Source organism: Mizuhopecten yessoensis, unplaced genomic scaffold, assembly GCF_002113885.1.
Source record: "Mizuhopecten yessoensis strain PY_sf001 unplaced genomic scaffold, ASM211388v2 scaffold11145, whole genome shotgun sequence".
NCBI lineage: Eukaryota > Metazoa > Mollusca > Bivalvia > Pectinida > Pectinidae > Mizuhopecten > Mizuhopecten yessoensis.
The window spans coordinates 2,113,932-2,140,549 of NW_018408902.1; the positions used below are offsets into that span (position 1 = coordinate 2,113,932).

Consider the following 26,618-nt stretch of genomic DNA (forward strand, 5'->3'; position numbering starts at 1 on the left):
AGTCTTAACTATACAACTCTTGTCCTCAGTCTTAACTGTAAAAATCTTGCCCTAAGTCTTAACTATACAAATCTTGTCCTCAGTCTCAACTATACAACTCTTATCCTCAGTCTTAACTGTACAAATCTTGCCCTCAGTCTTTACTATACATCTCTTGTCCTCAGTCTTCACTATTCAACTCTTGTCCTCAGACTTAACTTATACGACTGTTGTCCTCAGTCTTACCTATACAACTCTTGTCGTCAGTCTTCACTATATACCTCTTGTCCTCAGCCTTCAATATACAACTCTTGTACTCAGTCTTCACTATTCAGCTTTTGTCCACAGTCTTCACTATACTCCTCTTGTCCTCACTCTTTACTGTACAACTCTTGTCCTCAGTCTTAACTATACAACTCTTGTCCTCAGCCTTCACTATACAACTCTTGTACTCAGTCTTCACTATACAACTCTTGTCCTCAGTCTTCACTATACAACTCTTGCCCTCAGTCTTGACTATACAGCTCTTGTCCTCAGTCTTCACTATACAACTCTTGTCCTCAGTCTTCACTATACAACTCTTGCCCTCAGTCTTGACTATACAGCTCTTGTCCTCAGTCTTAACTATACACCTCTTGTCCTCAGTCTTAACTGTACAACTCTTGTCCTCAGTTTTCACTAAACAACTCTTGTCCTCAGCCTTCACTATACAACTCTTGTCCTCAGTCTTAACTGTACAACTCTTGTCCTCAGTCTTAACTATACAACTCTTGTCCTCAGTCTTAACTATACAACTCTTGTCCTCAGTCTTAACTAAACAACTCTTGTCCTCAGTCTTAACTATACAACTCTTGTCCTCAGTCTTCACTATACAACTCTTGTCCTCAGTCTTCACTATACAACTCTTGTCCTCAGTCTTCACTATACACCTCTTTCCCTCAGTCTTAACTGTACAACTCTTGCCCTCAGTCTTGACTGTACAACTCCTGCCCTCAGTCTTTATTGTAAAACTCTTGCCCTCAGTCTTCACTTTACGAATCTTGCCCTCAGATTTAACTATTCATCTCTGTCTTCAGTCCAGCAAAGACACTTCTTTCCATCCACTATACATTGCTCTTAACCATAGTACTTCTTCTCCCCGACCTAGTGTACACCATGCCTAAGAACTATATACAGCCATCAAATCAGCCTTCTACCTATTTATCTTAATATATTAAAAGAACGTTGCAATTTGAAAATTTCAGCAATAAAGAATGGTGGCAAAAAAAAAAAATCTGTCTGTAGCGACAAGTTGAACCTGGCACAAGTAACCAACATGGGAGAAGACTTCAAATTATAAGGCTGAAGCCTATTGTCTAATCCTTTTGTTTTTGAAACAATAAAATATCTTGAACTGAAAGTAACCATCAAGTCAGCTCAAAAATAAGTATCCCCTGAGGTTAAATCACACACTACATTGGTACCTCATTGTACGTAGCTTCTTGTATTCAACTCACTCTATAAAACATAAATTTTACAATTTATCTACACCTGATCTGTGAAGATTTATGTTAGAACTCCAGACACAAGTCAGCTAGGCACACTTGACACACCTAATCTAAATCTATTCCGTACTATTTTTAACATCAAATGTCATACTTAAGGATCCCTGTCCCACTGCACTGTGGTTTTTGTCTCGCCGCCATGATGTAGTGAAAGTGAAATTAAGGTGTTGCTTTTTCGGCAACGGCGGCGGCATCAACATTAAGTTTTTGTGTTTAAGTTAGTTTCAAGTATAAGTGCTAGACAAACCAAACTTGGACCATAAATGCATCTTAGGTAGTACATCTCAACCCATGCATCAAATGATAGATGCTCCCTACCTTTCATGGTCCATTGACTTTGTCAGCATCTCCATCAACATTAAGTTTTTGCGTTTAAGTTAGTTTCTCTGATACTCTAAGTGCTTACAACTTAACTTGACATGTGCATTGATGGTCAAAGCGGGGCAAAGGCAAGACATATCAATCCAAATGGCTTGTTCCTATACAGTAACCTCCCCTTAAATTTCGTTATAATTTACCTATAGCACAGCTGGTCCAGGGCACTACCATTGCGCTAGTTTAACGATCTGAAGTCCAGTGTTAAAACCCCAGTCAAGCCCCCCGGGGATTTTTTTTCAACGGAGAGCACTATTGTTAATTTAATTTTTCCACATAGAAGTCCTGCAAGGTATGGTTTTCTTATCAGAAATGATTTATTAAAGCTATAGTGAGATCTGTATATTTTGGCAGTGGTACGGGGATCCTTAATGAGGTAACTTCTGATAATCATTATCCAAACTAAATACCACATGTACAATGTACCTATAACTAATGTATACTACCAGGTAGAAACATGACTGTTGTACCTTCACAACCTTAAGAAAAAATGAGATCTATTTTTTGATATTGAATATGCCAACATTCTCTTCCAATATCATGCACTGTTTACAAGAAAAGACATTGCTTTAAAATAAATATTTAATGTGTTATTATTGATACAACTAGAAATTTGTTTTGGTGAACAAAAACTGTGAGTGAGTATGTATCCTCTAATTAGCCAATAACTGTGCATCTAAAATTTGCCTAAATATCTTTGATTATTAAAAGATCTGCCTACCAATGAATCATAAAATGCTATAAAAAAGTTATGATGTGAAAAGTCTATTACCTTAAAAGCTTTTTGGCACTTACTAGACCTTTGACCTTGAGTTCAAGGTCACAGTGTACTAATGAGTGCACTGCACATTGCTTGTGGGTGATGCAGATATGCTGCAAGATTTGTCAAGATATTTTTAATGTTTTTAAAGCTACATTCCATCCCAGACAAGATATGTTCCTGGGAATTTTGCAGTAATTTTACCTTTGACCTTGAGATCAAGGTTAAAGTGACCAATTGACAGTGCACTGCACATGATATGTGGATCACACAGGAATACTACAAGTTTCATCTAGATACCATTACTGGTTTTAAATTTATTGCCCTGACAAGAAAGAAAATATTACAAGAAGCAGAAGAAGAACCAGTACTATAACAGTATGTCTCCCTTCATTCAAATTAAGGCAACGACTTAATTAAAATATAAATACACCTGATCAAAACAACAGATTTATAAATAGATTAACACAACAGAAAATTACAACAGAATGAAGCAACTGACAAAAATGACAAATAAATACAAAACAAAAATTCAACAGATAAACAACAGATTAAAAACAAACAAAATATTAAGTCAACAGATAAATAATACAATCTATCAAGATGCAAAATATCAGGTAAATTGAAGGCCCCAATGAAACTGGCGATCATGACATGGACAATACAAAATAGCTATTTTGTATCAAATTGGCTTTCATATCACAACCATATAGATTAAAGAAACAAAACAAATTTAAAACCAGAACAAATACAAAAGTATACAAAACAAAGCGAGAAATGTATGAAATCAGATCAAAGGGAGAAGTGTACAAAAAACAAAGTAAATAAAAGGTGACAAGGGTACAATACTGAATAGCTATACAATGTATTACTCTGTAAATGAAGAAAATGTGTTAAACATTTACATACTGGGTACTTACAACTAAATCTTTGCATAGATTGTCTGACATATTGTTAATGAATGTTTAGACCATTAATTAAGGCAACAAAACAATTGTCTGTTTATAACAAAAAATGTATAGATGAGTACTTGTTAAAGAATTAAAACTGAAAGTTTTTCTCCCATTAATTACAACAGGTTTATCACTCCCAGCCAATGGTTTAATCATTTTTACAACAGTAAAATTATCCCAGTTGAAATTGCCATTTCACAATTAGTATAAACAAGTATAACTTTGGTTTAATAATGCTGTTTTACATGACCTACGTACAGGATTAACTCAGAATTTGTTTCCTGTCATAGCCAATAACCACTTAGGTATGTATATAAACCCAGGTGTTAGCCTCCCTATCCACTGTGTCTTTGGTGAGAGCATCATGGCTTGCTTCAGGTTCCTCATTGAGACCTTCTGCCGACCTGAAATATATTAATACAATAAGCAAATAGTGGTCTACCTAATGAGCTGAAACCTACAGCCCTTATGCCAGGAGCTCTATTTATTCAAAAGTTTTTCAAAAGGTGATTAGCTTAAGCATTGTTTAATGACAATTTTCAACCTCTAAAATTTGGTAAAATTTAAAAAAAAAAAAAAAAAGAGGTAAAAACTTGTAATTTTGCAGGTATTTACTCTTCTGTTATATTTGCTATCTGGAAAATTTTAACTAATAAATGAGTGTGTTCTTAATTAGAGTCTACCTGATGAGCTGAAACCTACAGCCAGGAGCTCTATTTTTTCAAGCAGGGCCCAGTTTTTCAAAAGGTGATTAGCTTAATCATTGTTTAATGACAATTTTCAACCTCTAAAATTTGGTCAATGTACAAGGTAAAAACTTATCTGGAAAGTTTTAACTAATAAATCATTGTGTTCTAAAGATTGATACACAAAAAGTAGAATTTGTGCTAATCACTGACTAAACTTATCATCTTTTGAACAACTGGACCCAGGTTAGTGACATGTAGCAAAATGGACGGTTACAAATATTAGGATGTAACAAGAAACAGGAAAATTACAACCAGGTTAAGTATTGTGAACAAATCATATTCGCACTGAGCAAAGGGTCATAACTCAATATTTATTTGGCCTCAAGACGTGATTTAAGTAAGAAAATTCCCCATTTCCAATAGGTACTCACATACAATAACTGGCAATTAAATGATAGGGGACAGAGTATATGAGATTTGCCCAAGACATAATTATTTCACCATCCAAAGAGTTACAAAAAGGTATTGCATACACAAATTTGCGATTGTATATATTATGACAATGTCATATATGCTTTGAACAAAGGGACATTATACCATAGAGTTGGACAGGAGAACTGTTTGCACTTTCTTACACTCCAATACCACAACAGGTACTTACATAAAAAAAATGGCAAATGAAGTGACAGATTATATGAGACATGCTACAGACAAAGTATTGCATGACATGGACAGATAGATCAAGTCAGATAGCAAACCTACTGTTCACTCTGGTAGTCAACGTTGTGGAATTCATTATCAGCATAGTTACAAATAAAAGAAGGCAAATAGCAACATTATAATAACAAGAAACATGATAATGAGCAAGCAATTTTATAGGATATGACTTTCAGCTGAATTACACATAAAATGTTTAACATATAGTACATACCATCAATGTCCTTGAAGCCATACTCATATCCAAGGTCAGCTGACATCTGGATCTTACCTGTCTTCTTCATGATATTGGGATCTATCACACACAAAGTCATCAGTAGGTACATTATGATGTATAATGTAACAATGGGATCTATTACACACACAGTCATCAGTAGGTACATTATGATGTATAGTGTAACAATGGGATCTATTACACACAAAGTCATCAGTAGGTACAGTATGATGTATAATGTAACAATGGGATCTATTACACACAAAGTCATCAGTAGGTACATTATGATGTAAAATGTAACAATGGGATCTATTACACACAAAGTCCTCAGTAGGTACATTATGATGTATAATGTAACAATGGGATCTATCACACACAAAGTCATCAGTAGGTACATTATGATGTGTAATGTAACAATGGAGTCTATTACACACAAAGTCATCAGTAGTTACATTATGATTTATAATGTAACAATGGGATCTATTACACACAAAGTCCTCAGTAGGTACATTATGATGTATAATGTAACAATGGGATCTATCACACACAAAGTCATCAGTAGGTACATTATGATGTATAATATAACAATGGGATCTATTACACACACAGTCATCAGTAGGTACATTATGATGTATAATGTAGCAATGGAGTCTATTACACACAAAGTCATCAGTAGGTACATTATGATTTTAGCACACTGACTTCTTTGGGCCCCGCCCTACAGCCCTTAGGGGTAGGGCTGACTCAAAGTATCAAACTGTCAACTCAGGGTTATAATTCCAATCAAGTTATCAACATGTAATATCCAAAGTATCATTTGCCAATNCCCCCCCCCCCCCTTCCCCAGGGGTAAACGTGAGACCCTAGGGTCATGAAATTCACAATTTTGGTAAAGCACCTTAAGACTCTTAAAGAGTATTTGATTCTATCATATCTGGGTCTTGAGAAGAAGATTTTGAAATTTCAGTCAATTTGACCCTTTTTGGACCCACCCATCAGCCCCTGGGGGTCAGTCAGGGTCATGAAATTCACAATTTTGGTAAAGCACCTTAAGACCCTTCCATCTATGAAGAGTATTTGATTCTACCATATCTTGGTCTTGAGTAGAAGATTTTTGAGATTTCAGTCAATTTGACCCTTTTTGGCCCCACCCATCAGCCCCCGGGGGTCAGTCAGGGCTGATATGTGCATACCATCAAACTGCTATCCAATACTGATAACCCAAATTGAAATTTTAGTCAATTTGACCCTTTTTGGCCCCGCCACTCAGGCACCTGGGGGCTGGGGACCATATAATTCTCAATTTTGGTTGTCCTTTGGCCATGGAAGGTTTCTGCAAAATTTCATTGAAATTGGTTCAGGGGTTTTGGAGAAGAAGTCGAAAATGTAAATTGTTTAGGGACACCCGACACGACGAACGACGCCAGACAAAAGGAGATCACAACAGGTCACTTGAGACTTTGTCTCAGGTGACCTAAAAACCAAAATCTTCTAGAATCAAGGCTTTATCACTGCATAAAATATGAGATGTTTTATGCATATTATCTGAGAGAACCACTTTGAAACTCGGGATAGTCATATTTTGTTACTAGTTTTAATAATCATGAAAATTTCACTGAATTCAGATCTAATTTAATGTATTTTTAAGCTCATTAAATCATGAAATTGAGTACAGCAATTTTATCAATATTTGGTGGATAATTATAAGTACCTGATGCCAGACAAACCACAGCTTTGCCAGAATATTCAATGGACTCTCACAAACATCTTCTTCACATCAAAATCTCCCTAAAGAAACAAATGTGTATTGTACAACATATCTTATGAATAATCTCCAAACAAACACACAGGAACACAGCATGTCTTCATAGACAACCAGCATTCCTCTACAGAAACATAGGTAAACAGCATGTCTTAATGAACAGTAAACATCTCAATACAGAAACATAGGTATTCAACATGTCTTAATGAACAGTAAACATCTCTTTACAGAAACATAGGTATTCAACATGTCTTAATGAACAGTGAACATCTCAATACAGAAACATAGGTATTCAACATGTCTTAATGAACAGTGAACATCTCAATACAGAAACATAGGCATTCAACATGTCTTAATGAACAGTAAACATCTCAATACAGAAACATAGGCATTCAACATGTCTTAATGAACAGTAAACATCTCTTTACAAAAACATAGGTATTCAACATGTCTTAATGAACAGTAAACATCTCTATACAGAAACATAGGTATTCAACATATCTTAATGAACAGTAAACATCTCTATACAGAAACATAGGTAAACAGCATGTCTTAATGAACAGTGAACATCTCAATACAGAAACATAGGTAAACACATGTCTTAATGAACAGTGAACATCTCAAAGAATCCTAGGTAAACAGCATTTCTTAATGAACAGTCAAAATCTCCATACAGAAACTTAGGTAAACACAATGTCTTAATGAACAGTAAACATCTCTATAGAGACACATAGGAACACAGCATGTCTAATAAACAGTCAACTTATCCATAGAGACACACAGGAACACAGCATGTCTTAATGAACAGTGAACATATCAATAGACACACAGGAACACAGCATGTCTTAATTAACAGTGAACATCTCCATTCAGACAAACAGGAACACAGCATGTTTTAATGAACAGTGAACATATCCATAGACACAAAGGAACACAGCATGTCTGAATGAACATTGAACATCTCAATTCAGACAAACAGAAACACAGCATGTCTGAAAGAACAGTGAACATATCAATAGACACACAGGAACACAGCATCTCTGAATGAACAGTCAACTTATCCATAGACACACAAGAACACACACAACATGTCTTAATACACAGTAAACTTATCCATACAAACACACAGGAAACAGCATGTCTGAATGAACAGTGAACATATCCATACAGACACACAAGTGTTCAAGTCATCTTTTAATGAACTATTCAAATTTCTCTACAGAAGCATAGTTATACAACAGGTCTTATTGAAAAATCATTGCCTCTGTACTGAAAACCAAGTGATACATCTGGCAGTATTGATGTCAGTGACTCACCATGTTATCAAAGCCACCTTGACTGAGTATGACACTGGACTGTTCCGTCCTGACTGTCCCTGGCCACAGACTGACCATGGCTATGTTGTGTTTCTTCAACTCTATTGCACAATCTGCCACCATTCTGTCACACTGTCAGGTACAGAAGATAACAAACTTAATTTCAAGAGAATATTTCTAAAATATTTCTCAAACATTTTACAGATAAAAGAAACTATTTCTCATACATTTTATCTCTTTTATCTATAAAATATATGAGAAATAGTTTCTTTTATCTGTAAAATGTTCTTTTAACTATAAAATATATAAGTCCACCACATTCTTTTTAACAAATTTCTCACGAGTAATTGTATTGACAGAGGTGTACAAAGATTCCCTGATTGATGCATTTGTAAAATTGAAACTTAGCTTGAGATTCACCATTATGTGTGAGAATAATGAATTATTAAAATTGGACTATTTTATTGTCATTGAACGGTAACTAAAGCGTGATAAAAGAACAGAGGAACACACAAATGGCGGGACGAAAACACCCATATAATATCCCCCATTTACTCCAAAGACGGAATACAAATATCTCGGGTATTTAAAACTCACAGCCTCCTTGCCAACACCACATGGCACATTCATGAGGTAGGTTAATCCACCAATAGATGATATGGTGACAATAAGTCCCCTGTTCCTGGGTACCATCATCTTGGCAGCATAAACAGTACACAGGTAGTGGTTCCTGAAACGACACTCTTAAATATAAATTCATATAGCCAATTACCTGCATAATTTTGAACTGCTTGTAAAAGTGAACATAGTTGAATAGATTTTACAGGACAAATATTTCGAACACTTGTAACGAACTTATTAAAAATCATATTATCTGCTAAACAACTAGTGCCTACTTAAAAAGTTTCACCTCTGGACTTGGACCCTTTTATCTCAGCAAGAATTTGTTTAAGGATGTTAGCTAATACAGTTTTCTACTCTCCTTTAACTCTCATTTTGTTATGATGTCACATATCTCGAAGAACTTAACACAACATTTATGTAAAAATACTAACATACTAAATAAAACATACAAAACAAGAGTATCAGGGAGGCAGAACAATACACAACCCTTCAAACATGCCTGGTTCATGTAGTATCCTTATTGACTCATTGTATATATATTGATCAGTGATTGAAGAGCATAATTCTTTAAACGTTTTTTATCATGTTTAAATGAACCAAAGAGATTTTGTGGAAAATGTTCTGACAAAATTCCATCTAAAGACAATAAAGAGCCGTAAATTTATATATACTGGTTTGTGAGACGCTAAGTAAAGACTGACCCTCCTCCTTCCCAAGATGCAGAAAGTTTATAAATGTGAAAAAGACACTCCCTTTCCAAAAGTACAATCAAGTCTACATTAAGTATGTTTTGGTAAATGTATGTGAGATAACAAGGAAGTTATAATAAAATTTGCTCTGTACAATCCACAGTGTCAAAACTGCATAGCTCTGCACACAGCTGGCACAAGACCCTAATTAATTAAACGCGCTTTGCCTTTTCAAGATCAGAAGTATAGCAAGGATGTTATGTTCCCGATATATCAAAACTAAACAAAGGGCAATAAGTCTTACCATATAAAGCATGGCATGACACCTGCCAATAGTATGTGACACTCCATCTTCCCCATATACATGATTATTTAATGTCTGGTGAACATTAGTACATATTACCTGAGCCCCACATTGTTAACAGTGTCCCACATATCCATTGGTTGTTCCCAAAATGGTACCTTCATCTGGTCAAAAATGGCCTGTTAAATAAAATAAAATAGGTGTTTCATGAACCATAAATGACAAGAATAACTCTTAAGTTATTATTCAAAGTCATTGGGTCAAATATTATAATAGCACAATTATGATAATCAAAATAAGATATGATGGGAATAATCTTTCCACTTACCTTGGCTGCATTGAAGGCATTATTGACGAGGATGTCCAACTGGCCTTCCTGTTCTCTCTTCACTTTGTCAAACAGCTGCTGTATCTCTTCATCCTTGGTGTGGTCACATTGTACAGGTATACACTTCCCTCCCCTCTCTTCTATCTGTAATGTTTACATACTGGTCACATTGTACAGGTATACACTTCCCTCCTCTCTCCTCTATCTGTAATGTTTACATACTGGTCACAATGTACAGGTATACACCTCCCTCCCCTCTCTTCTATCTGTAATGTTTACATAGTGGTAACATTGTACAAGTATACACTTCCCTCTTTCTGTAATGTTTACATACTGGTTATATTGTACAGGTATACCCCTCACTCTATCTGTAATGTTAACATACTGGTCACCTTTTACAGGTATACACTTCCCTCCTCTCTCCTCTATCTGTAATGTTTTCATACTGGTCACATTGTACAGGTATATACTTCCCTCCTCTCTCTTCGATCTTTAATGTTTACATACTGGTCACATTGTACAGGTATACACCTCCCTCTATCTGTAATGTTAACATACTGGTCACATTTTACAGGTATACACTTCCCTCCTCTCTCTTCTATCTGTAATGTTTACATACTGGTTATATTGTACAGGTATACACTTTCCTCCTCTCTCTTCTATCTGTAATGATTACATAGTGGTAACATTGTACAAGTATACACTTCCCTCTTTCTGTAATGTTTACATACTGGTCACATTGTACAGGTATACACTTCCCTCCCCTCTCTTCTTTCTGTAATGATTACATACTGGTTATATTGTACAGGTATACACTTTCCTCCTCTCTCTTCTATCTGTAATGATTACATAGTGGTAACATTGTACAAGTATACACTTCCCTCTTTCTGTAATGTTTACATAGTGGTAACATTGTACAAGTATACACTTCCCTCTTTCTGTAATGTTTACATACTGGTCACATTGTACAGGTATACACTTTTCTCCTCTCTCTTCTATCTGTAATGATTACATAGTGGTCTCATTTTACAGGTATACACTTCCCTCCCCTCTCCTCTATCTGTAATGTTTACATAGTGGTAACATTGTACAAGTATACCCCTCCCTCTATCTGTAATGTTTACATAGTGGTCACCTTGTACAAGTATACACTTCCCTCTTTCTGTAATGTTTACATACTGGACACATTGTACAGGTATACACTTTTCTCCCCTCTCTTCTATCTGTAATGATTACATAGTGGTAACATTGTACAAGCATACACTTCCCTCTATCTGTAATGTTAACATACTTGTCACATTGTACAGGTATACACTTTTCTCCTCTCTCTTCTATCTGTAATGATTACATAGTGGTAACATTGTACAGGCATACACTTCCCTCCTCACTCCTCTATCTGTAATGTTTACATAGTGGTCACATTGTACAAGTATACACTTCCCTTCTCTCTCCTCTATCTGTAATGTTTACATAGTGGTAACATTGTACAAGTATACACTTCCCTCTATCTGTAATGTTAACATACTGGTCACATTGTACAGGTTTACACTTTCCTCCCCTCTCTTTTATCTGTAATGTTTACATACTGGTCACATTGTACAGGTATACACTTTCCTCCCCTCTCTGCTATCTGTAAAGTTTATATAGTGGTCACATTTTACAGGTAAAAATTCCCTCTATATATATTTGTTTACACAATGGTCACATTGTACAGGTTTTATTACCTCCCTTTATCTGTTATGTTACATAGTGGTCACATTATACAGGTATACACTCCCCTCTATCTGTAATGTTTACATAGTCGTCGTCACATTGTACAGGTTTTATTACCTCCCTTTATCTGTTATGTAACATAGTGGTCACATTATACAGGTATACACTCCCCTCTATCTGTAATGTTTACATAGTCGTCGTCACATTGTACAGGTTTTATTACTTCCCTTTATCTGTTATGTTAACAGATTATAGTATAAACTTCACTATCTTTTATCTTCACATGTGCACTACATTTAATACATAAAATCACATTTGGGCATGATAAACAACCTTTGAATTAGTATAATCAGGTTAAAACTTCGTACCTCTCTGGCTGTGTCAGTCAGTGATCCTCCTACTTTACTGTCTTTGGCTGCAACTAATGTCCTACCTACAAAATATTTATTATTACAATTCCTATACAACTCATATAAAAGGAAAAGATTAATCAAATCCTGTTTCTTGAATTTAGTTAAATTCTTAGTTTTTTAAATTGATATCTTTCAAATATTGTGTCTGAAAACCTCTTGTATGTCAACCAGATATTACATTATAACTTATCAAGGTACAAAAGGTCACCAAACACACACCACACCTGTATGCAAGACGTATCTGTGATATATACCTGTATACAGCAGCCGCTGTCTCACCTAACTACAGAGCTATGACTTTCCCTACCCCTGGGGACTAGGGTCACACATCTGTATGCCAGACTTACCTTATTTTATACATAGAGCCCCAACCTCACACAGCTGCAGAGCTGTGACTATCCCTACCCCTGGGGACTAGGGTCACACCCCTGTATGTCAGACTTACCGGTGATATACACAGTAGCCCCAGCCTCGCCCAGCTGTAGAGCTGTGACTTTCCTACCCCTGGGAACAAGGGGCACACACCTGTATGTCAGACTTAACGGTGATATACACAGTAGCCCCAGCCTCACCCAGCTGTAGAGCTGTGACTTCCCTACCCCTGGGGACTAGGGTTACACATCAGTCTGTGCCAGACTTACCGGTGATATATACCGTAGCCCCAGCCTCACCCAGCTGTAGAGCTGTGACTTTCCTCCCCCTGGGGACTAGGGTCACACCCCTGTATGTCAGACTTACCGGTGATATATACAGTCGCCCCAGCCTCACCTAGCTGTAGAGCTTTGACTTTCCTACCGCTGGGGACTAGGGTCACACACCTGTATGTCAGACTTAACGGTGATATACACAGTAGCCCCAGCCTCACCCAGCTGTAGAGCTGTGACTTTCCTACCCCTGGGGACTAGGGTTACACATCAGTGTGTGCCAGACTTACCGGTGATATATACAGTAGCCCCAGCCTCACCCAGCTGTAGAGCTGTGACTTTCCTAGCTCTGGGGACTAGGGTCACACTCCTGTATGTCAGACTTTCCGTTGATATATACAGTACCCCCAGCCTCACCCAGCTGTAGAGCTGTGACTTTCCTACCTCTGGGGACTAGGGTCACACACCTGTATGTCAGACTTACCAGTAGCCCCAGCCTCACACCATGCAGCTGTAGAGCTGTGACTTCCCTACCCCTGGGGACTAGGGTTACACATCAGTGTATGTCAGACTTACCGGTGATATATACAGTAGCCCCAGCCTCACCAAGCTGTGAATATCCCTACCCCTGGGTACTAGGGTCACACACCTGTATGTCAGACTTACCTGTGATATATACAGTAGCTCCAGCCTCACCCAGCTGTAGAGCTATTCCCTTCCCTATCCCTCGAGTTGCCCCAGTCACTATACACACTTTGCCAGCAAGCTTCCTTCCAGAAGAGGCCATTTCCAGAATATGTCTGCAATTACAGTTGAGCAAAATGAATTTAATTAATTTATTGTCACAAAAAGTTAACACTGTAAATTGTCACTTGAATTATATGTTGTCAACCTGATTTTACACATCCTGGATTATCCGTTTGTTACACTCACCTAACAAAACACTCTCTGCACCCCCTGGATATGGCACGCTGTTAGCAATTTCATTGGTTTCAGGCAGAAATAATGTGCACTAGGCTGCATGATACCTGTCCTTCAAAGATTACAGCTAGAGGAGCAACTTCAAAGACAGTCAATGTTCCCTTTAGGCTACCACACAGTTCTTTTGATGTACATCAAAGGATCAAACTAGTGTAACTTTATGTATTATCAATAAAGACAACTTCAATTTCATCTTGACATATTCTGGGGTGCATTTTACAAAGGCAGCCAATTGTTTATGGATGAAAATAGTTGTGTCAGTGTTTACACATGTAATATAGACGACTCCTAGAGAGAACTGTCTGATTATTCAATACACATTGTCTATTTCTGATAAGTTATTACTACCAGTATTGTTTTGCTACTTATCATAGGTACCTGGGGCTACTTATCAATAAGAATGTATATGAACTTAATTTAATGTGCAACTCAGGATGTAAAAAAATCACCAGTTATGAAACACTATCTAGACAATGACAAAAGCTAGAATCTTATATAATTGTAACCTGCAATGAAAGATACAGTGCAATTAAGACACTGTGCCGTTATATGTCAGCTTGTTTTAGTGAAAATCTGTGTAGCTGCAAAGACGTATGAAACCAATACATATAGGTCTGTGGTACAACAATCATTGCTTTGTTTTTAATGACCAATTACATTAATTGGGTTTTGCTTTAAATATAAGGAGTTGTCCGGTATTGTACTGTGTTTTTTTCCTTTATACAATAACCTCCCCTTAACAATTGTATAACAATCTGAAGTCTATCCTGCTCTAGCCCTGCTTATTTCTACATTCAGAACTTCATCTTTATTATTGCTTCATAAAAGTCCCGAAGGATGGTTTTCAGAAATGATTTATTAAAACTATAGTAATGCCGGAAAAACGGTTTCCAATACACATAGTTACAGTTTTTTGGCAGCGGTACAGGGATCCTTAAATCTTCAAGCACACATCACCTACCCAACCTTCATATAAAACGTTTCAAACACAAACACTTCGGTCAGACACAGGTGCGCAACACACTTATACACATCATAGTGTGTCGAGCAACTGAGCATTCAGACAGGTAAACTGCCATCCGTAATCTGTAACGTAGGCCTAACGAAACCATTTAACAAACCAAACAAATGTCAAAATGTAGAACAGCCTAAATCAATCGTGTAGATTTACGTTTCAAACAGATACCCTGCATTTACCTGTATTTGTTTTCTACTACACATACAAAGAACGGTTTTATATATATATTATGCAACAGTAACATACCGGTAATATACACATATTCTGTCATGTACTTACAATCTAATTCCGTAATTCTATTCACCGGTCACACAAGAAGAAATGTATCAAGGCACCAAACTAATGTTTACATGACCCCGCCAAGCTAAATTGTAAACTTTGACCTCTGACCCTTTATCTGTGCCGAGGCACATCCCCCACCTAGCCTAATATGTGTTCAGTGCCACCTAAAAGCTTTGCGTGCTATCGTATATTTCCATGTCGTTTGGGGATAGATGCGTATCACTGTGGTGAAAATGGAACAAGGATACTTCATTAGGTAAGTAAATATCGTTGGCGTACATCCCCCCCCCCCCCCCCCCGAGTTTTCTGACATTTATAGTTGGCATTGTGTACGCGGAAATGTCGGTAAAAACCACGGACTTAGATAATTCCGTGGTAAAAGCAAAACTATTTGATGGAAATATGCTGGTAAACACAAGATATGAAATATCAGAGAGGTATATACGTCTCTGGATATATATGCTGCTGATATCACAGGGGCATGGATCGCTTTACTTAATACTTGTAATATCAAAAAATAGTGGTCTCCTCTACCACGGAATTAGATTATGTAAGTCCGTGCCTTAGATATTACAAGTAAAGCGATCCATTCCCCTGTGCTTAGTACCATCTTCGAATGAAAATCCACTACATTTACAAGAAATAAGTAGATTCATGTTTAATGTCTGATATCGAGCACCTGTCTGTCACACTGGGATGTGTTTTAATTTTCCCGCCATAACAGACTTCATCAGGATCTCTGCTGTGTTTTATTATAAATTGTCAAATGCAAGCTTTTGTTACACACAGGGGTGATGTTTTGGAAACGTACGGAAAATGTGCGAGTTCCTTCCTCATTGAATTATAATTGAAATCTACGCGATGACACCAAAGACTGATGATTGTGACTGTCACCTGTTGATTGAGTGATTCTATGGATGGAACCTCAAAGATCTTACACACAGGTAGGTAACGACGTAGATTATTGAAATTAAAAGGTTCAGTGTTGACGACAACGACAAAGAAACAGCTGACTGGGTCATGGTTCGATGCCTAGTACTAGTAGTCTGTGTTTTTTGTTGCGCAATCTTTTGTTGTGGATGTGATGATAATAACTTACAACTGATTCTTTTGCCAGAATCTCATGCGGGGTGATACATGTGATATGTGAGATATTATCTATTGCATGTTGATACTTCCAACTTGTAAATCAATAGCCATAGCGTCAAAGTAAACGGGGAAATAAATTGGACGCGCAGTGCTTGACCCGTGGTTACTGAGGCGTGAGGATAGTAAAGCACCACGAACACCATAGCTATATCTTATCTAAATACCGGTACACGAGTCAGACAAGACAAACTATAGTATTGCATAACTGTCGAACACCCACAAAGATCTGGTAACACTAGACTACTGTACTGGATCGATCACGATCAGGACAAACTGAAATCTTATTCTGTGGGACAAGTACGTAAATGCCAGGTTGATATACATGTAGCTATTGACTGATATTCATTTTATACTTACGTCGCAAGAATAGCACTACAGCGCTAATGTTATTATGTTACATCACAGACTTAGATCTAATCTAATTGAGGCTGTGATTACATGTATATATGCGACGTTAAATAAAGCTTCTTGACTTATGTTATTCATTTTTTTTACTGAGTATACTTTTTCGGGATTCCTTAAAATAGCACATATCTGCCTGCAAGAATATTGCTCGCTAAAGTAATTAATACCTTATAGACACTGTACTTGCTTTCTGAAGGCAAAATTTGTTTGCCTCTTAAAATATGTAATTTTGAAATTAACATATAAGATGTTATACAGAAGAAATCTTTACAGTCCTATGTCAAAGATGTGCATTATTGATTGTTTAAATCATTTTCGTTTTTTCATGTTGATCTGTATTCCTTTTATATTTGATAAAGACATTTGCAAGTGTTTACTACTTGAGTTGCTGAACTTTAAAAAAAAAATATAGATAGTTGCATTACAAATAACTTGAAATGCTATGTAGTACCACGGAATTAGATCTAAGTCTGTGGTAGTACGAAATGGCAAGACCAATCAGTACAAATATTCATTCTTGAAAAAGATCTGTAATAAATGGAAATTTGGACTAGTATAACAAGGACATCATATAAACAACAGAAATAATAATTACAATGGATTTTTTTGACATCAAGATAGCACTCCAGCAACACCCAAATATATATGTGTAGCCTATCTTCTATATATTTGGTTTTATTATTTCTATTATATAATAGCTATATTTTCAATTATAGTATAGCAGTTCTATCTTCTTGTAATATGATGTATATGTACATGTAACTGTTCTGTTTCACTGTGTCTTGATAAAGGAGTGGATCGCTCTGAAAATTTGGCAACCTAAACTTGTCCACACTGTTGGAATTACTTCTTTGCCCCATGTAGCTTATCTTCTATATATATACTTAATGACATGTATATGATACTCTCTTCATCCACAGCAATATATTATATGTCAAAAATGCCTTTAATGATATTAGAACTACATGTAGTCCTGGCCCAGAAGATGTTAACCAATGCTCAGATGCTTAAACAGTTTGAAATTAAATAAGTCTAGTTTTATAAAAGTAGAAGGTGTCTATTTGTACATGTTATACTGTTACCTGCATGCGTCTTTCTAAATTGAGAGGCAGACCCTAATTGTGTATCTATCTATCTATGTAATAATTTACATACAATGCACATTTTGTCAATTATATATTCCACTTGTCCTTTTAATTTTCCCTTCGGTCAGGTGGGTAACCTGGTGGTAAGCCTCTACCTAAAGTACCTGTATTAAAAATGTATTTGTAACCAAAAAGATTTTCTTTGATAATTCAAGGTAGTGATTTGCGGTTTAAAATTTTGTTTACAAGAAACACACTTGTAGAATAACCAAATCAGGACTAATTTGTATTCCCCTTTCGAAAAATCACCAATCGGCTGATTATAGTAAGAGAAACAATGTTGTGACTGTATGTAAGCAGACAATTATGATTTATAAAATTATTATTAACTTCCTTTTTTCTTTGCAATGTTTTGTTATAGGAACTTATAGGGAAATACTGTTAGCTAAGTTCTAACATGCAATATCAGCTTTCATACAGTACATGTAGACTACGCTACAATGTACTATAAATAGCCATTCACGTGTACAATTATAAGTGTAACGGTCAGTGGCCAGGGCTCATTTAAAATAAACCTGGACATCAGAACTGTCAACTTTGTGATCATGATATTTCATCATGTTGTCATAAGAAAACCTTTTATCAGCTGAAAGTGTACATGTACCTAGTAAAGTCAGTAAATATGGCTCTCCTCACACTCATATAAATCAGAAAGTTCAGCGACTACTCAGCAATACTGGCCGTGCCTGGTCCACCTTGAAGAGAGATTCAAATATTTGACTTTACAGATTATTCCCTCGAAATGAGGTTGTGGAAGGACTATAGTAGTCTGTTTGCACATTGTGTTTCATTTTTGTTATCACTCTGCTCTAGCTATATATAGCCATTTCTTTTTGCAATAGGTTTTGATCAAACTCTATGAATTATTGATTCATGTTTCAGAGTGCTAATTAAATGTATAAGGTCATGGTCATACCGAGTTATACTGACTAACACATATTGACTTCATTTCTGAATGAATTTTGATGAAGTGTCATGCGATAAAGTCAAAAACCCTGAGTATGTAAAGATAATCTTGAATGAGATGGCAGGTCGTTGGTAAGATGCATATGCATCACAAGGGAAGTCATTGTACAACCGACTATGCAGCGGGATTCAAATTGTGTGCTTTGCCTTAGTTTTAGCTCACCAGTGGCCCAAAGGGCCAAGTGGGCACGGTGCGGCATTCGTCGTCCGTCCGGCGTCAACATTTTACTTTAAACAACTTCTTCTGAATAACTAAGAGGCCCAGGCTGATGATATTTGGCCAGTAGCATGCATAGATGAAGGGCTACCAAGTTTGTTCAAACGAATGACCTTGACCCACTTTCAAGGTCACATGGGTCAAATGTCTTAAAAATCTTCAAACAACTTCTCAATAACCAAAAGGCCCAGGGTACTGATATTGGGCATGTAGCTGGCTGTGATGAAGGGCTACAAAGTTCGTTCAAATGAATGACCTTGACCAACTTTCAAGGTCACAGGGGTCAAATGTCTTAAAATCTTCAAACGACTTGTTCTCAATAACCAAAAAGCCTAGGTTACTAAAATTGGGCCTGTAGCATGCATGCTGGTATAAAGGACTACCAAATTTGTTCAAATGAATGACCTTGACCCACTTTCAACCTAATGTCCCTGTTCGACATTCAAGGTCACAGGCGTTATATGTTTAAATCTTTTAATTGGTTCTTATGAATCAAACACTGATATTCTGCCTGTAGCTGTATTTAAGTCCACTTTTAAGATTACAAGTGTGAAAATAATAACAGGTGAGCGATGCAGGCCCATCGGGCCTCTTGTTATGTTTTACACCAGCAAAGTTCCCTTTGTCTTGCTGTTTGTTAAATTAATTGCAAAGAACAGCTTAAATTATGGTGTTTAATTCTTTTATTTTGTCTAAACAAGGTCATTTTAAGTAATTTGTAGATGTTTTTAAATTTTAGATAATAGATCTAATCTATATATATATAGGGATTGAACGGCGTTTTTTAAAAACAAATGTCGGTATGAACGCAAATCAGTTACACCCATATTACATGAAGCCCGCTATCAATCCATATATTTACATTTTTACTATTGAACAAATGTTTGAGTTTATTTATTTTGTTCTTAAATAATTTATTTATTTATTTTGTTTTGTTTATGTATCATCCTTTAAACAACATTGGCAGAACAGCCCTTTTTTTAATCAAATTGGGCTAATAATCAACCGTAGTCATTTGAGTGTTTGACGTAGGGGCATTCTCCATGTTATCCGAAGCAAAGCGACAAGACTCTCATTGAACAAGGTTAATCCATGATGTCATAAGTACACCATGTGATAGTTGTCACGAGAGTTTTTGCTTTCATACTCAAATGAAATGCCGTTCTGCTGGTAATGTTCATATAGAAGGTTGCATTGCAAATATATACGTACATGACCCAGACATATAATATGTATGTATATATGTATAAAATTAAATTGTTGTATAATTATGATATTAAAATGCTGATGTTATTGTAGTTATAGGATCATAATATTATGACAAATAAATGATTAAATGTATGTCAGAGATTTTCAATTGTATTATTGCACATGTTGAAGAAAGCGCTATTTTGAACTGATTTACCCATGTAGATGTGGTAAAACATTCAGTCAAGATTTGAAGTTTAACTGCATATGAATATAATTTCTTCACAAATTTAAGTACTTATAAATAATTACTGAAGTACATTAGTACTTATATAGCCAAACTTGCCCTGTCATGGTGATATGCATGGTATGACAGACTGACACACCCATGTCACCTGTACACCTTATAATTAAATACCTGAGGATGTGTTACACATATAGCAGATCAACCCTGAATGCTGATGAAATGTACAATTATAAAACTGTTGTAAGAGTTAAATGGTGGTGCCTACATGTGGATGTACAGTGCATTTACATTAAGTAATGAATTATTTCCCTATTACTTTTAAAAGGTGTTGAAAAATAACTTTTATCTTAAAATTTTGCAAATGGCATGCGCAGCAGTCATGTAAAATGTCTATAAAGTATGAAGGTATGATTCGGTATCTGATTTTACAGCTGTACAACTTAGTACCTACATGTATATACTTGTATGTACTATGTGACTGACGGGACCCATAGTTTGTCATATTTCAATATATACACGTTCAAGCTCAGTGTGGTCTAGCTATAGATTCGGAATCTGAAGCAGTCTTTTTTCCGATGTTTTTTCTGAAGTGATGCCAGTGATTTTAAGGTGAATTTGAAACAGTTATGAGGTCCCTAACCCGTAAACATTTCTGCTGTATTTTCTCAAAATCAATACAAAACTCTTCTCTCTCGGAATTATTTGTTATCTAACTACTGTTTTAATGAATACATGACCATTCTTCCACTCTTTAAATGTACATGTATTGATACAAATGCCAGTGTTATGATATTAACATGTTGATTTTCTATCATTTTACAGGGTATGGAAGGCAAGCTGAAGTACCTGTCCATCTTATCTTCTGGCATGGAGGCAATGCTTGCCAGCGGTCAGCACTCGGACGTGACAGTGGAGGTCGGAGATCGACGCTTCCTGTGCCACAAAGTTGTCCTGGGTGCTGTCTCACCTTACTTTGAGGCGATGTTTTCACATGACATGCGTGAGAACTTGGACAACCTAGTGACACTACACGACATAGACCAGGACATATTCGACAGTGTCGTGCAGTACATCTACACCGGTAAGAATGTTGTGTGTGAACTTAACGTTGAAAAAGTTTTCCAAGCAGCATCTCTGATGCAAATTCCATGTTTACAAGAGCGCTGTGAAGAGTTCCTCCTGGCCCAAGCATCATATGAAAATTGTATAGGAATATGGAAGATTGCTAAAGCGCACAACAGGATGAAACTAGCAGACAAAGTGTGGACGACCATTTTAGAAAACTTTCCGGTAATATCTACAACAGAGGACTTTCCCAGTCTGGAGGCAGATGAACTTGTCAGTATCATCAACAGTGATGATCTGAATTCACCTAGTGAAGAGTTTGTGTGTGACGTGGCTATGCAGTGGATTGGCCATAGCCAGGAAGTGAGACAGGAGAAGCTGCATGAGATTTTGGGGAGTCTGCATCTCCCTTTGGTCTCCAGCGACTACCTGTTCAACCTCATGGACAAAAATCCCTACATCAAGACCGATCCCAGGTGTATGCGATCCCTGTTGGAGGCACTCAAATACCACTCCTGTTCCTCTCGTCGCCAAGACTTCACATCATCCCAGGCATGCTGTCGACAAAACGGGACAAAGGATGACGTGTTAGTGGTGATAGGAGGACTCCTGTCAACAACACCACGCTACCAAACCACCAAGGAAGTTCTGTGCTTCAGTTTTCAACAGCACCGATGGTTCTATCTCCCCTCGCTCCCATATGACCCTGGTTATGAGTTTGCTACCTGTACTCATGGAGACAGCTTATTTATATCTGGGGGATGGCTAAAACTCCAGGGAATGGCAGAGTACAAGACTCACAAGAATCAATGGGAAGTGTGTGCATCGCTCATTAATGGGCGCTGCGGCCATGTCATGGTGGCAGTCCAGGATTCCATCTTTGTTATTGGGGGTCGTGATGGACGCGCTCCAGCAATAACAAGTATTGAAGAGTTCAGTCTTAAGACAGAGAAGTGGACCAATGCTGGTGATTTAGTCCTGGGTGTTAGGTCCACCTCTGCCTCAGTCATAGGGGAGAAGGTCTTTGTATTTGGTGGCATCACAGAGTCAGACAAGGATTCCAACTCTGTCCAATGCTTTGACTCCCGGATGCGGACATGTACCATTATTGGTGACTTGCCCTTTACTTGTAGGCTAACTCGGACTGTATCCTTGGATACAAATGTCTATGTATTAGCACCGGATGGACGAGTGCTCCAGTTCAAGGACCCAACACACCTGAATAATCTCTTTCAAGCATCGTCACCCCGTGGCCGACTGGACTCCTCCAACTCAGATGCAAGTATTTCTGACTCAGAACCAAGCTCTCCTGGTAGCTCCCCTGATATCTCTGTCCAGACTCTTGGCAAACTCAGGTGTCGACTTCCAAACTTCAGCCAACATCACTTTGAAGTCATTCAGTACAGAGGCAAGATCCTTCTAGTAGGCGGTAAGACGCCAGACAACAACATCCTGAAGAAGGTCAAGGTGATCGACCTGAGCAAGAAAACTCTGGAGATTGAGGCCATGGAAAATCTGGAGATGCCATCAGCTCGCTGGTGTTTCGGGTGTGTGAAGACTGTGATTCGTCGTGATTATCTCAACAATGAGATATGTGTTTAGTTATGTGCCACACTCGCCCCAGCAGCATGCTTCATTGTTTGGGACGAGGATGTTTGTTCTTGTCTTTTTGTTCAATTGTTATGGTTCTCTGTATAAACCCTACGTGTATCTTCGTTTCATTCATGTGAATGAGACTGCAGTGCAATGAGAACTTAATATTAAGCAATGAAGTTGTCAATATTTAATAAAGTCTTATTTATTCTCTAGTAATGTTCTAATCAATGCATGAAACTTATCTGGTCATATTTAAGATTCTATTTATCATAACTTAAATGCTTTATGTCAATCTTTAACAGTTCAAAATGTAATTTTTCATGTAAATTTTTAACTCATAAATGCAGGGTAATTGCACTGCCACAATGCATATATATGTCACCCCTGTTTTCTCTGTGGTTACTTGAGAATCTCATCAAGTTGTTCAATGTCTTGTGAGTTTCTAAGTATACATCATTACATGTAATGTTGTATAATAATAAAAATGTTAATGTATAGGCTAAATTTGCTGACTGTGGACAGAAATTATTGTTTGTATTGTCTAACGTAAGCATAATTTATTACCATAGTAATAATAAGACTTAATTTTGTATGAAACTGGAGCTCTAAAAACACTATACTTGTATCAGGATTTTGCTGTAATGTTCACTTATAAATTGTATTAAACCATCTGATGATATAGGATGCATTTTAGCTGAAGACCAATGATCATTCGACAGAGCTTAAAGAAATTAGGGATAATGACAGATAGTTATTGTCATAATTATTTAAATTAACATTATTGTGTTACAAGCTGGTATACATTTATCCTATATAAGCTAGCTAGTCTATAAAGCTGTGATGTCATCGCATTAGTGTAATAACCATGAATGGTGATAATATATAGAAAGCATATATTTTATATATGTCATATATGGAAACAAAATTATGTCAGTTCTTCAAGTTTGTTTCATGATTATCCATATTGTAAGTTTTTGTGTTGTCAACTTCAAAATTTTCTGAAATAGGTGCTGTTAGATTTATAATTAATTGTTAAGTCAGATCTACAATGATACTGTTATAGACACAATACCCCCTGTAATATATATATAAATTGCTCTAGACACCAGCTGGTGTGGGATTATCTGACAGGTACAAGAGGCTATGTAAAGTTATATTATCTGACAAGCAGGAGGACTGCAAGTCTAGTGATAGGACATGTACACCGGGCTCGTGACCGAAGGGTTCGGGTTCGAGTCACAGCTCGGCATTGTGTTGTATCTTTGAGCAGGATACTTAACTCCCCTTGTTCCAGTCTACTCAGCTGTAAATGAGTATGTGGTTGGGCAGTGCTAGAATTGTTGAATGCTAGCTCTGAGCGCGGAAATGGCAGCACCGGCTGTATGCTCCCCAGGGAGTTGAGAAAGATATTTGCTGGTTGCAAAGGCCCTATAACCACAGATAATAATTTGTGAACCGCTTTGAGACGACCTAGGTTGTGATAAAGCGGTATATATATGTATAATTTTTTGACAAGCATACAGCTGATATCCTGGCCTGTTAACAGAACAGTTCCTCGGATAAGTTGTATGCACTCTCCTGTGTCTCAATGCAGGGAAATATTTTTTCTGTCAATATCAAGAGACACTGAAATAAAAACCTGCCCTATTGACCGACTGTCTATACCGTGTCTTTACCTGTCTGTAATGACTATTTTGAAATTATTCCAAGCATTTTTTCTATAATGACACTTGGCATAGTAACCACTGATCAACATAATCAGCGGCAAGTCATTTTCGCGAATAAAGTTAATACCATTGCATTCATTGTGGAGTATTTTTGACTAATTTCAGATTCAGTGAAATTTTACTTCACCACAAAATAACTTATTAAGATGGGATATTAATTAACGCACCATTGTCAAGAATAAAGTTTAGTTAACATTTGACACTCATATTTCCTCAAGTTTGGATTTTATGCCATTCTAATATTGCAGTTATATGTGAACTGGCCTCCCTGGCTTATTAGAGGGTAAGTACAATACTTTAGATTTATTGCATTTTATGAACACTAAGTATTTCAAAGAGATCTTTCTGCAGTACCTGTTTTTGAGAACAGTAAATTGTGTTTAACTTGTATATGTCTTAAATCATGTGTAAATTGCTGTTGATGTGATACTTGAATTTTGTGGTTATTGGTGAATTGACACAAATTTACACAAAAATAAAATGTCATGCAATATATAAGTAGTTAGAAGTTTCCACTTTTGAACAATGTGCAATTTTTGTGTAATGTTCATGTATTTATCATGTGACCTGTTGGTAATGATGTCAGCATTTCCCCTTGACGATGTATTCCCCCAGTAATGATGGGTTTTTTTGAGACAATATGTTCTTTTTTTTTGTTATCTTTACCATACAGTTACATTATAACCTGCTATGGTGCAGAATTTTTTAGAAAACCTTTTTTGTTTTCGTTAATTCTTCATTGTCTTTCATTGTTTACATGCATTAGTAACCCTTTCAACACTGTAGACCATAATGGACTCGTCCAGATCAATTTATGGTAGAGTCTACTAAAAGTTACACAGGGGTTGAAGGGTTAATTATGTATAGTATGTTTGATGTATAGTTATTGACAACACTGTTATACATTTCCCTCCTTGTCACATATAACTATATTCTAGTTATTACTTCTGCAACAGTCCAAAACTAAGAAGGAATGTAAAACATGGAATTTAAGAATAAACCAGCAAAAAATGTACATGTAGTAGCATTGGACTGTGTCAATGTAGTGAGTGACCAGATAGAGTTTCGGTCTAGAGTTCGGAAGGTCCCTGGTCTGAATCCTGGTCTGGCCATGCATTTTTTCCCAACTCCTTCTACAATACAAAGAAATGCTGATCACACAGTAATATATAAATAAGATTAATACAATTTTGTATTTTGCATTTATTAATTCTTTAGGTAAACGTGTACAATTATACAAATGTGAGCGACAGTATTGTACTACCTGGTTCACCATTATGTATATAAGGACAGGAGAGAAGTCAGTAGGCTGGTCATACTGATGTCATATATACCAATACAGTGTATATTATATCATGATCAGTTACATTTTTACCTGAAGTGCCATGTATACAAATTTTCCAATAAAGACTTTTTTTTTTTTTTTTTTAATGAAACCTGAGTGATTATGCAATAATTATATGAATGGGTACATTAGGGAATATTTATTGGTACCTGGTAGAGTCAAGTTTGTATCACTTAAAATATTTAATGTTTAAAATATGTCATCTGCCTGGTACTTGATTTTTAAATTTAAAATGTAAAAATCTAGCTTTTAATCTAATCAGT

At 36.6% G+C, this 26,618-nt stretch overlaps 2 protein-coding genes across 2 annotated transcripts; one reads left to right on the forward strand and one right to left on the reverse strand.

The window, feature by feature from the left end:
- Window positions 1-5,238: 5,238 nt before the first annotated feature.
- Window positions 5,239-13,978, reverse strand: LOC110466864 (dehydrogenase/reductase SDR family member 1-like). Its single transcript, XM_021523661.1, has 9 exons — window positions 13,958-13,978; window positions 13,691-13,824; window positions 12,336-12,400; window positions 10,255-10,398; window positions 10,026-10,105; window positions 8,907-9,039; window positions 8,310-8,441; window positions 6,943-7,019; window positions 5,239-5,312 (listed from the first exon to the last, which is right to left on the reverse strand). The coding sequence occupies exons 2-8, from the start codon at window positions 13,809-13,811 to the stop codon at window positions 6,978-6,980; spliced, it is 717 nt and encodes a 238-aa protein (XP_021379336.1). The 5' UTR covers window positions 13,812-13,824; window positions 13,958-13,978; the 3' UTR covers window positions 5,239-5,312; window positions 6,943-6,977.
- Window positions 13,979-15,531: 1,553 nt separating this feature from the next.
- LOC110466870 (kelch-like protein 24) lies at window positions 15,532-24,554 on the forward strand. Its single transcript, XM_021523673.1, has 3 exons — window positions 15,532-15,561; window positions 16,095-16,249; window positions 21,445-24,554. The coding sequence occupies exons 2-3, from the start codon at window positions 16,223-16,225 to the stop codon at window positions 23,287-23,289; spliced, it is 1,872 nt and encodes a 623-aa protein (XP_021379348.1). The 5' UTR covers window positions 15,532-15,561; window positions 16,095-16,222; the 3' UTR covers window positions 23,290-24,554.
- The last annotated feature ends 2,064 nt before the right edge of the window (window positions 24,555-26,618 follow it).

Bases quoted from the DNA above. Each gene is read 5' to 3' on its own strand.
- LOC110466864 (XM_021523661.1), bottom strand. From the start codon at position 13,811: ATGGCCTCTTCTGGAAGGAAGCTTGCTGGCAAAGTGTGTATAGTGACT. The intron at 10,106-10,254 runs GTAAGTGGAAAG...TTTATTTAACAG, and splicing joins ATGCCTTCAATGCAGCCAAG to GCCATTTTTGACCAGATGAA. The intron at 9,040-10,025 runs GTAATATGTACT...GTGTCGTTTCAG, and splicing joins GTTAACAATGTGGGGCTCAG to GAACCACTACCTGTGTACTG.
- LOC110466870 (XM_021523673.1), top strand. From the start codon at position 16,223: ATGGAACCTCAAAGATCTTACACACAG. The intron at 16,250-21,444 runs GTAGGTAACGAC...ATCATTTTACAG, and splicing joins CTCAAAGATCTTACACACAG to GGTATGGAAGGCAAGCTGAA.